The following is a 12,661-nucleotide window of genomic DNA, read 5'->3' as shown; positions in this document are numbered from 1 at the left end:
CAAATTCATACCAAAACCATACTAGAACAGTCTGGGCAGACAGAAAGGAGGAAGTCAACCAGACTGTAGTAGAAGGTATCTTAGTAGTAGTAGGTAACTTCCTTCTACTTTCAGCACTCAATGAAAGTACCATCTATACAGCTACTGAGGGTGGGGTGGCAGAAAGCTCACAGAAATGAATCTAATTATAGACCTGATCACCAGAAAAATGCTCTGGAAAACGATGTTCAAATTTTACACGCTATTTTCTGAACATTATGTCAATAATTACCCTATTCTTGGTAAAGAGCAAATCAATTGTGGCATCAGCGATAATATTCATGCGCAGTTCGAAGGCAAGGATCTGCCTCGGCCTCCCCGGCTGTGCGATTTCAGAAACTTTCATAACTTGATAATCGGGTGGGAAGAAAAACTTCCATAAACAATCTCTGTATAAGAGGACAGGAAGAATAGTAACATGTTATTCCAACAAAATTATCTCTTATAAGGGACAAAAATCAGTATTTTAACTTTATATTATCACTACTATCTTATTTAACAAACAGACAAAACAGAAAAAACATTAAATCACAAATGCCTACTCTAGTTTCCTCTCAGTAAAACAGAAGACTTTTCTACTGTGAGAATGACTTCCCACAAGCATACCAACCATCCAAATGGAGACGCTGCTGGACGAACTTTAAGCAACGTCCCCTAGCATAAAAATTCAGGTGTGTCCTTGTCACTCCTGACAAACGTCCTCTCCTCCATATAAAACTCTCCCTCCCCTGGCTAACGCTTACTTATGTTTCAAAACTCAACTCACATGTTCCACCTACCAAAAAAGCCTCCCCCAATTCTCTTCTCTTTTAATCTTTAATATGATCTGTGTACCGTTATGGGCTGAACTGTGGTTCCCTAAATATTCTTAGGTTGAAGTCCTGACCTCAGAGTTTGGCCGTATTTGGAGACAGGGTCTTTACAGAGGTAATTAAGTTAAAATGAGGTCTTTCTGGTGGGCCCTAGTCTAATGTGGACACAGAGACTAGTCTAATGTGGACACAGAGACCTACAAGACACACAAAAGGGAAGACCATGCGAAGATGCAGGGAGAAGAAGGCCAGCTACGAGCCAAAGCAGAGGGGCCTCAAACACGCCCTTCCCTCACGGCCGCAGCCCTCCTTAGAAACCAGCCCAGCCCACACCTTGACCACGGAATCCCCACCTTCAGAACTGTAAGAAATTTCTGTTGTTGAAGCCGCGCAGGCTGTGGTACTTTGTTATGGAAGCCTGAGCAAACCAATTCAGTGCCTTCCTATGTTTTTCAAGAGTTTTTACTGACCTCTACTATATTACATAATAGACCTCTTGTTTCTTTTGTCCTCCTCTGAAGCTGCACTGTTTTCATCTCAGAATCTGCACAGGCCCGACCGTGGCTGACACATTCATGGATTAAACACAAACAGGAAAACAGAAGAGCCCACTGCAAATGTGCTGGTCAGTCACCACTTGTCTATGAATTAACTCCCCCTTACAGTGGACTTACGCCGATTCCTCTACGAACAAGTTATCATGTGGACTAATGGTCCAGGGATATCCTACCTGCCATAACAAGACAGCTTAGGAAAACATTAGGCTGGTTTTAACAAAAACTAACAGTACAGCTCAATACATTTGAAAGACTCACTAGAAACATAATTTACTCACGCACCTCTGCCTGTCCGCCCACGGCCCGTAGTTGAAATCTGTCCCTTTACCACAGACTATATCCAGTCCCCAACACGGAGGCAGATCCTGTAATTTGCAATCCTCACTGCTTACTTCTCCTTCAATATTGTCCTCTGTTTCTTCTGGAACAAGTCCTACACATTGCAAAATACAGAAAATAAAGGGCAGTTACTTAAAAGAACCATTAAAATATTTCTTTAGCTCAGCAGTTCTAAAAACTTTCTGATCTCAGGAACACTTTGCACTCTTAAAGTAACTATATATATGGTGTATTTTAATAAAAATATTTCCAATGAAAAATAACCATATTTTCTGTAACAATTTAGTGAAGAGTGTAGGCATTATTTTTATTTTGGCAAATACCTGTAACATCCAGCTTAATAGAAAACACGTGGGTTCTCATAGTTGCTTTTGCATTAATTCTATTGCTTAAGGATTTGATGAAACCTAGCTTCATACAAATAGGTAGATAGAAAAGGGAGGAGTATTTTAATAGCTTTTTCTGATAATTCTGGATATTCTTCCATGACACTCCACCAACATTCAACAAGCAGTATTTCCTTAAAGGTCAGTTACAATGTGGAATCTGGCTGTCTCGCGTGCTGCCACACGGAAACACGCTGTCTCCCTCACTCTTGGCGTGGGCCTCTCATCCGCCACACCCGCCACATGACTCTGTAATCTCATGCACTGGTCGTGTGGAGGGAATGGGGTCACAAGCATAGCTTTCCAAATATTAACAAATGTCATTATTAAACACTTCAAAGATCACATCGATCACTATCACTGGTGGTCTCATCTAAAAAACTCACCACACTCACAACTGCAGACCCAAATTTCCCCAGGAATGCTCAAAACCACACTTTGTCCCTATCTACTCTCTCAAGTAAAACTGGTGTCCCACGAAATAAGCCAGTGGCTCATCTTGGACCTCAATGACGCATGTGCTCCCTCCGAACACGCGTGTGCTCTGTGCCCCAGCACAGGTGTGCATGTGTGCTCGCTGTTTGACCACACTGAATGGTCAAAGCTTCCTGAGGGTCCAGATTTGGGGAACATAAATCAGACGGCTGCATTGCAGTGATGCCGGCAGCTGTTTTCCCAGGAGCGCGCGGCAATGACAGCCAGGGCTCCTCCCCCGCATTTTGACCAGCGCCCGGACTCGCACTGGGGCTCCAGCAACTTCCTCACCGTGGCTACGACATCACCCGTGCAAACGCCTACATGGTGAAGAGGCAAACCGCATCCTAGCTTTATCTGTGAAATACTCTGACCTCATGACCCTCTGGAAAGGTATAAAAAGATCAGAAGAAAAAGGGGGTAAAAATCCAGTATTTAACTACTTTTATAAAACTGAAATCACCCATGAAGCACCGTAGCTGGATTTTCCCCCTGAAACTGGGTTCTCCAGTCTAACACACCATGCTTTTCCTCCCTAAGCAAACACAAAGCGCCCTAACCATCACCTCACTCCCAAAGGTGTTCACTCATTGTCACTCACATTCACAACGTTGGAGGTGTACCTGATAACAGAACTGGAAGCAAGGATCACCGGATCATTTTCTTTTGATTCAACTTCCGACAACGACACAGGTATTTTCTCGTGTGGTGGGCACTCTTACAGGCACATTCACCACTTATTGATGCTTACTTACATCCTAAGTAAAGTTATTAACATGCAATTGGCTATCCCACTGCGCGGAAGAAACAGAATCGCAGCGCGGACCCACTGTTGGGCAGCCCTACCTGGCTCGTCCATGTAGTAGTAGATGTCCACGTCGTTCGACTGCATCACCACAAAGCCTTCTCCCATTAACCTCGGAGGTCTGCAAGGAGGAGCAAGGCAAGCTAAGTACAGCTCCTGGAGACAGGACGTTCAGCGCTCCAACCAGGAGAGTGTGGCCTGCCATCAGGTGGCAGCTGTGTGTCCAAGGTTCCCTCAGCATCCCGGACCCTCATGCGCAAGCATCCCACCACCACAAGGGGGAGCTCACAGTGCATCACTAGTCCACTTGCCTCCTGATGTGAGCAGCTACTCAAGGGGCTGCGGCCAAGGAAAGCTGGGTGGAAAACTGAACAGGACTTGAATGCCATCCAAGTTCCATCCTAACTGGACCAGCCTCACTTCAACCGTTTCCCGAGAGTAATTCTGACTCAACTTTCGAATTTCATTAACTCACAATGGTACTCCACTATAATGAATTTGCTGAATTTACTATTTACTCATTCCTTTTGTAAACAAAAGACCTACCTGTAAAGTTTACTTTCTAACAACAAATATCTGGGCTTAATTGCCCAAAATGAGTTTCCCAAATACACTAAGAAGGAGAAAAGGGTAAAAAATTACAGCTACATAACCTTATAGAAAAATATTTAAAATTAGAGTTTACCAATGGATAGCATATCCACTTCCCTTATAAAGGAGGACTATACTGTTGGTTGATTTAATAGCAAAATATACCTCATTACTGCCCAACTTGAAACAAAGAAACTAAAAGGATGCTACAGGTCTTAATTAATATCTATATTAGATATAAAAAGATCATTGTTGCCCTGGCTGGGGTGGCTCAGTGGACTGAGCGCCCGCCTGTGAACCAAAGAGCAGCCAGTTGAATTCCCAGTCAGGGCACAGGCCTGGGTTGTGTGTGCAACCCAGATGCCCAGCAGAGGGCGCGTGAGAGGCAACCACACACTAATGTTTCTCTCCCTCTCTCCCTCCCTCCCTTCCTTTCTCTCTAACAATGAATAAATAACTCTTTTTTAAAACTTAAAGAAAGAGATGGCCATTCTCAGACGCCCTCACTCGTCGTTCTGAAGGCCGACGTATCTGGGGCTGGGCACGAGCATGACGCGTGCGTTCTCCAGCTTCCCTTTCACGATGTGCATGAACTGGTCCAGGTGACTGGAAGGCGGCTTCGTGGTGTAAGTTAAGAAAGCGTCGTCGAAGTTGATGCACAGGGTCTGTGGCTGGTAATGGTTTCCAAAGGCCAAGCGACCCTGAGAAAAGGGGACAGACATTATGTCATACTATTCAGGCTGTGTTTTTTTCCTTAGCTGACCTAATAACAAGCACTTTCAAGCAACAACTAAATGATTCACTTTACCACTATGTATAATGAAATTACTCCCCAGATCAAGGTAGACCTGGGTTTAAAGAGATTCGAGCCCTGTGAACAAATAGCCTTTCAGGTCTAATAAATTTGTGCTGAAGTGGTACTGGTGTTAAAATAATTCTTTCACACTTTATGAAAGCTGGAACCAAAATAGCTACAAAGTTACATTCTTTTCTTAAGTGAAAATTATGTTTGCAAAAAAAAAAGCTCCTGTATGAACCCACCAGACACCCCCTGCAGCAGAACCGACTCACTGTGCTCACGTTGACCTTTATGACCGGGATGAGTGATCTCCAGGAAGAGGTGGGGTCCTGAGACTCCGTTTTTACTTTTACTCTGAGGAAAAAAAATAAAAACTGACATATGTGAGAAACACTTAACTTCCACAAAACATCCATTATTAACACCAGCTGCACCTTTCCAGATATGCCTCACAACGTCTCCTGTAAACAAAACGGAGACCATCTACCCGAAGACTGATGTCCTCAAAATGCCCTGTGGGATGCAGTCCATCACGTGTCAGGTTTTAGGTCAGCAAGCTCTAATGACAAAACTGAACTCTAAGAATGGCGAGCTTTAGTGCCCAGAGTCTAATCGTGAGATACTGTCATTACACCTACCGCTGTGCCCACTGCGCCACAATAGGACATTTTAAGAGACAGCCAGAATTATTACCAACACAAGTGACCACAGGACAAGCCATTCCCATGTCTCCTACCATTTGGAGCATTTCTGACAACTGAGCTGATCCTCGTTCTTCCCCACTCTCACCACTCTGTGCCAAAATAATGTCCTCGCCATAAAACGAAAACCAACCAGAGGCCGAGAGTGCACAGCATTTAAGACATGAGACATCCAGGGCAGTTCACAAAGACTTCAGATGGGAACTAGAGGCATCTCACTTCAACAACCCGGAATCTCCTGAACCACATTCCTGGGCCACCTCCACGAAGGGGACCCTCACCACCACCCCCTACCCTCTCTCTCCTCGCAGCTCCCTGACTAGGTATACCCATTGCTTACATGAGAAACGTGGATTCACTGTTGATCGCCCTTCTTCCTCGCTCTCCCTGTCTAACCTACCATGCCTTGTGGAATCATCCACCTAAGTCTGTATCGCTCCACCCACTTCTCTCCCTTCCCTTTGCTACCAGCCCACATGGTGAATTGCTACAACATCCCTGCATCGGTTCTCCCCCGTCCAGTCTCATTGCCCTTCAATCACATCACAGCACGACTGACCTGGGGCAAAGCCCTTGACCCGCTAACCATTTCAGTCTCATTTATCCCCACCTCATGCACCCACCACAGCCCCAGTGAGTAACTTCCTGCTGCACCTGACGTTCCTCCTCAGTGGGAGACCCGCATGACCACCTCTCCCTAACTCGTTCACCTTCAGGTCCCAGCCCTCCAGACCCTTCCGCCTGTGTCCACAGAAACCTCCTCTGGTCCCCATGGCGACACTTCTCGCACTAAAATGGCCTTGCCCATTAACTGGTCTCACTCCCAACTCAGCTATGAATTCCCTAGAGACAGAAGGGCTGTCATATTCCCAGCATTGCAGGTGCCTAGGACATATCCTTTAAGTACTTAATTGTGAAGAAATGTCCTCCTTATCTACTTAAATAAAAATCTATTAGGTACGCAAGGCTGTTCAACATTCAAAAATCAATTAACACTAACAGACTGAAACCAAAAAAGCAAATGATCATCTCACTAGATGCAGAAAAAGCATCTGACAAAATCCGGCAGCCGTTCCTGGATAAAACCTCTCGGTAAACTAGGAATAGAGGGAAGCTCATCTTCATGAAGAGTATCTACAGTCAGCATCGTACTCAGGATGAGAGGCCAGCAGCTTTCCATCAAGGTGTGGGACAAAGCAAGGAAGTCCTACCTCACCACTCCTTTTCAACTTTGGAAGTTCTGGCTACTGCAGTAAGACAAGAAATAAACGGTATAGAGATTGGGAAGGGGGAAATAAGACTTTCTCTGTCTGCAGATGATACAACTGTCTATGTAGAAAGTCTGAAAGAACTGATCAAATAAACCTCTTAGAACTAACAAGTGATTATAGCAAGGCTGCAGGATACAAGGTTAATAACATACAAAAGTCCCTCACTCTCCTATATACCGAATAGACAAGTAAATGTTTACATGTTTGAGATTAATAAAATTCAAGTGTGACAATGAACCTTTCAATTTTGGACTGGGCTCTTGTTCTTCCATTTTCCCGTGCTTTATCATCCTCTTTCTTGGGTGGGACTATCGTTGGCTCCAAACCAAACAGTTCCTGAAGACGCCCATAAAGATCCGAACGGTTGTAAACATGGAACTCGAAGTCGTTGACTGTGACGTAGAGCCTGGTCTCTGCCTTTGGGTCTGAGGGCACCAACAGCAAACACACACACACACAGAGTTCTCGGTTAGCTTCTTTCTTACAAACGCGAGTGAGAGTTTTTGTCAGGTCTTTTTCACAGCAAAGTACCTCAAATGATTTACTTTAAAACAAGTCTGTGAGAAAGAGAAGCATGTTTAAAATACCTGTAAAACACCGGCAAAAGAAAAAAGCTGATGTTACTAGGGCATTTTAGTTTAGTGTTCTAAATACAACCTAAATTTCTAGATTCTGGTTGTCTAATGCCAGAATTTATAGATTTTATGCTAAGAATAGAAAACTGCCATTTACAGAGTAAAAGTAAAACTTTACCCTAATATAGCCATAAATTTATACTAAAATGTAAATAGTAAAATATTCAAAGTATAATGCATGTAAACATCACATCGGTATTTAAACTTTTGCTTCACAGGAAGGACTTTTTTCATAGCTACCAGCTTATCTTTAAAAACTACCCAATGCTGAAACAAAGACTGTCTGAACTGTAGCTCGGATTTCAAATAAAAAACCCAACCACGTTAGGCACAGGGGACAGCAGTAACCACTAACCCCACGTGCACAGTGACAGACGGGCACTTGTGCCCGTCCGAGAGCAGGGAGTCGAGGTCAGAGCAGCACCGGCTCACCACCGAGGGCCGGGGAGCGGAGCCAGAGCCCGCGCCGGCTTTGTGGCGGGCCACACACGTGCCTTCTGAGGCTTCTTTTTAAATCTTTACCCACTTGTACCCATACAGAACAAATTCAATCAAAAGGCAAATAAAATTGGACACGACCTGTTTAACTTTTAAAAATGGGTAAAGAGAACTGGTATTAACTTTCATTTCATTACCTTAAGCTGTGGTTTAAATATGAGGTATATACCTGTGGTAAGATGCCAAATGTTTCCAAAATGTCTCAAGTTATTAGCAAAAAAGCAGACGAAATATCAAACACTCTAAATAAATACAAACTTTAGTTTAAACAAATGAAAAATATAGTGCCATTCATATTTCAAAAATTAACTAAGGACAACCAATCAACAACACTCAATTTTTCACAGTAATACTTTCAGTTCTACTCCAATCCGGTTTTTTCCCTCATTACTCCCCAAGATAACTGATGGGAAAAATAAACCCAATCCTGCAAAAAACCAATGTTTGGGAGATCTCCACCTACGTTCCCTCCGACCCCTTCAGATTTGTCACATGACAAAAAGCCCAGACGACCCCTACACTACTGTGCATGAATTTTGCCCCTGTTCTTGCTGTAGGCTGGCTTCTTTAAACTAAAAAGAATAGGAAACACACTAGTTTTTTCAGACCTAGAATACATATGCATCTTAAGACTTGATGGTAATAGGATCATTATCCGTCTCTAAGTGAGAAAATCAGACTCCAGCCCTCATTAGGGTTAAGCCTTCCCTCAGTCACCATCCACGGCCTCTGCCCAAAGTGCCAGGGTCACACGTCCAGCAGCCCACTCAGAAGTTTCCAATGTGATGTCTCACAGGCATCTCACACTCGGCACACCAACCAAACACCCAGTTTCTCCCTAAACCTGTTCCACGACATCCCCCCTCTCCTCAACAGCACGCCAGTCTTTGCTAGTGCTTGCTTCTGCCACGGCCCAGATATTAGCAGCTTTTCGTTCAGCGAAGACCCAGAGCCTGGCCCCCTGCCACCACCCTGGCCCGCGTCACCGCATCCTGGGTGTCTCCATGGAACACAGCATCATGGCTCCCACCGAGCGTCCCCGCGCCCGTCCTGACTCCCCGACCAAGCCTGGGCTTTAACGTCGGCCAGGCCTTTCAAAGCCCAGCTGACATCATGCCACTCCATTCCCTAGTTTTCTGCCGGCTTCCCGTCTCACTCAGATAAATACCAAGGTCCTTTCAGGGACTTTATAAACTCCTACAGGGTTGCACGCTCCTTGCCTTGCAATACTCACTCCGTGTGAACTGGCTTCCATTTTGGTAATGAAAGGGGAACACGACCACCAGGAAATGTTCTCCCCCACCCCCCATATTGGCAATAACTCATTTCCTCACTTGCTTCATGTTTTTCTGCTGACCTGCTCCGAACTGTGCAGCCTTTCCTGACCGCCCTGGGACACAGTGCCTTCCCCGCAAACTGGCTCACAGTTCCGCTGCCCCTGCGCCCATCCTCCTCCGTGCCCAGTTCCTGCGCTCATTCCTTCATGCTCTGTATGTGTGTATGCATGAATGCATGTACACTGGTGCCTCTGTCATTCAATCGTCCCAGAACTCCTGATATGCGGGGACACCGATGCGTAGCAAACGATGAGGCATTTTCTCTTGCGGGTCAGCATCGTGACTCATGCCAGTTCTGGCGAGTACGCCGAGTCCCGAACAATGTTTTTTTCTCATCAAATGCGACGAGTACAGGGTTTGACGAGTTCTGAGGCCGAGGAGGACTGAGGTGCGACTGTGTGTGTGGGTGTATGTGTGTGTATGTATGTATTTACTTGCTAATTATCTGAAACCCTCCCCATTCAACTGCTTGAACGAAGCCAGCTCTGTAAGAGGAGTGACTTGTTTTATTCACTGTGGTATCCCTGGTGCCTCGAACAATTCTTAGTACACAGAGGGCTCGTTTGTATGAAAGAATGCCACAGCACCTTACTACAAGTCATAATCCTAAGTAAAGCAAAAATATCCACAAACAAATAGATACTAGATTTTCTGACAACCCAACACATAGATGCATACTAAATGCAAAGCAGAATATTTTCCTATTCCCACATTGATCTATACAAATAGGATCAATTATTATGCGATTCTGCAAGGTCCTAACCAACTCAATCACCATTTACCCCAAACCCATCCAGGTCACTTGTTTTCAAATGCCCTTACACAGTGGCTCCGCACAAGCCCCAGTGCAAACGCGCCCGACTGTCAGGAGTGTGCCGAGGAGATGGGCAGAGGGGCCGCAGAAGCAGCAATGGGCACGAGAGAGTCTGGACTGGCCCCTGGCTAGACGGGCGCGATGAGCACGCAGTGCTGACCGTGCTGACGGGAGCAGGAGCGCTCTCTGTTCCACCTCCAGCTCACCGGAGGAGCACAGCAGAGTCTCCCCTCTCCATACACCTGGCACATGACTACAGAGCTTTAAGTCACTAGGGACACCAAGGCACACAGACACAGGCACTATCTCTGAAAGAACTCCAACGGCACTGAAACAGAGTGGCAAACCACAGTCAGGCTCCCAGGTGAGCCCCCACACAATCCCCCACCATTCAGAGCCCTAATGACACCCCGGAGGGCCTGAGAGCCATGAAACGGTGGGAGGCTTTTACCCGTCCTCTTCTGACCCTACTCTCCCAGGACCCGCCGAAAACCTTCTAGAACACAACAGCTGACTCTTGAGCAACGCAGGTGTGAACTGCACGGGTCCACTTCCATGCGGGTGTTTTTTTAAATAAATACTGTAAATATATTTTTTCTTATGATTTTTCTTAACATTTCCTTTCCTCTATCTTATTTTATTGTAAAAATATGGTATATAATACATATAACATACAAAATATGTGTTAACAGACTCTGAAGGACTGTTTATGTTACCAGTAAGGCTTCTAGTAAAGTTTTGGGGGAGTAAGCAGTTATATGTGAACTTTGACTGCACAGAGAGGGAGGCTGGTGGGTGTCCCTACCCCTGTGTGGTTCAAGGGTCAAGTGCAGCTATCAAAGTATGGTCCAGGGACCTGTGGGGTGCTCCCAAGACCTTTCCAGAGGACCAGAAGGTCAAAACTATTTTAATAGTGTTATTATACTATGACGTTTGGTTTGGTTTCTCACTCTTCCATGAGTGGACAGTGGGGTGTCTTTAAAGGCTACATGACATATGGCACTTCAACAGGTCAAACAAAAAAAAAGAGGAGAGAGTCTACTTATCTTCCATTGAGCCAGACATTTAAATAAGATTTACAAAATGCAAAACAATGATACTCTTCTCACTTTTGTTCTGCTTTGGAAACATTATGTCTATAAAGTATGTTATTTATTTTCATCTGTAATGGATTTATCATGGATACTTTTAATGAAATAAAAGTGTTTCTACGATTATTGGGCTGAATTCTGAATGCAGGAAGTATCGATATGCTACATAAATAAGAGCTCTGCGGGGCCCTCAATCATTTACAAGTACATAAAGGGCCCTGAGATCAGAAGGTCTGAGACTGGCTGTTCGAGCGGGTAAAGAAGGTCTCTACTTCCCTTGAAGCCCCTGGTTCGGTCAGTGTTGAGTGGGAGGGTTAGGGCCACAGACCAGAGCCATAAAATAACTGGGAGAATTCTGTGACGGCCGAATTCTGATGGTAAAAGCAGAATCAGAAGGCAGTCTGGATCTCCCATTTCCCACCCATCCTTGCCACACCAGACCAATGAGAATGAGGAGCAATGCCGGGGGGAGTGTGAAGGCAGGCAGCGCAGCTGGAACCTGGAGGAGTGTCATGGAGGAGTGGTCAAAGGGAGCTGGGGAGGCCGCCCCCCCTCCTGCCCCAGGATGGGTCAGGCCCACAGGGGTGGCTCGAGGCAAGGCTGGAAAGGAGCACGCCCCTGGACAGACCAGCAGTGAGAGTACTCGGAGTAAGCCAGGCGAGAGGGAAGCAGTTAGAGCGTTTCCAGCCAACTGGTGGCACAAGCGAAGTTTCGTGAAGTCCGAGTTTTTCAAAATATTTTTTCTGTTATAAAATGTGAAGCATTTCAAAACCCATAAATGAAACCTGATTATATGACTGACAATTTCGAACACCTGAGAAAATGAAAACTCACCATGCTGCTTCTGCTTTGGGTTATACATTTTCCACCACCGAAAAATTACAAATCCATCTTGAATTCTAAGCAAGATAAATTACAAAATGAAAACATAAGTAACAATTTACTTAACTTGCTTCTTAATTAGTTATTATAAAAGGCAGGCAACTGATAATAAAGAAATATAAAAGTTCTCAACAGAACACTGCTTTACACCTGAGGGGTTTATCTCTTCCAGTTAAATTTGGGGAAAATGTAATACCGCACTACATTCAGCAGGAAAATGAAGTGCTGACGAAAAACTCCTTTCGTAGATATTTCTAATGGTGTAAAAACTACATAACGCCAAGCTTCAAAGGGGAACATTAGCACACTAAGGGGAACTTTTAAAGATACTCCTTCCTTTCTGTAATGATGTATCACTTCATGCTCCAACAGGATGAACTTACAGCATCTCAACTTTTTCTTTTTACTTTTAATTTAGAAGTAAAAGTTAATTTAATTTTTACTTTTAATTTATTTTAGACTCACAAAGAAGTTGCCTCTACTGTTTTAAGGGAAGTGTAAGTGTTGCCAAACCCTGGCATCTCTCAAATAGCTCAAATTTTTCCAAGTTGTATCTTAGTAGCAAATTTTAAGAAAATCCCAAAAATAGAGTAAGCTTTTCTTTCAAGGCTTAGAGAAGGGAGAACATAT

The 12,661-nt window shown here is 44.6% G+C and overlaps 1 protein-coding gene across 13 annotated transcripts in view; it reads right to left on the bottom strand.

The window, feature by feature from the left end:
• The window catches only part of BLTP1 (bridge-like lipid transfer protein family member 1), a 123,321-nt gene that overhangs the window by 97,270 nt on the left and 13,390 nt on the right, over positions 1-12,661 (bottom strand). For all 13 annotated transcript variants that reach the window (XR_008427592.1, XM_053930585.1, XM_053930588.1 and 10 more), the window contains 7 exons: positions 11,984-12,048; positions 7,013-7,199; positions 5,075-5,156; positions 4,511-4,704; positions 3,454-3,533; positions 1,691-1,841; positions 272-428 (listed from right to left, as the gene is read on the bottom strand). Coding sequence is in view for 12 of the 13 variants with exons in the window: in XM_053930585.1 (XP_053786560.1) it covers positions 272-428; positions 1,691-1,841; positions 3,454-3,533; positions 4,511-4,704; positions 5,075-5,156; positions 7,013-7,199; positions 11,984-12,048 (916 nt within the window). In the remaining variant the exon portion in view is untranslated. The remainder of the gene's footprint in view (positions 1-271; positions 429-1,690; positions 1,842-3,453; positions 3,534-4,510; positions 4,705-5,074; positions 5,157-7,012; positions 7,200-11,983; positions 12,049-12,661) is intronic.

The sequence above is a fragment of the Desmodus rotundus genome, chromosome 9 (assembly GCF_022682495.2).
Source record: "Desmodus rotundus isolate HL8 chromosome 9, HLdesRot8A.1, whole genome shotgun sequence".
In the NCBI taxonomy this organism is placed as follows: Eukaryota; Metazoa; Chordata; class Mammalia; order Chiroptera; family Phyllostomidae; genus Desmodus; species Desmodus rotundus.
This window is presented reverse-complemented; position numbering and strand designations above follow the sequence as displayed.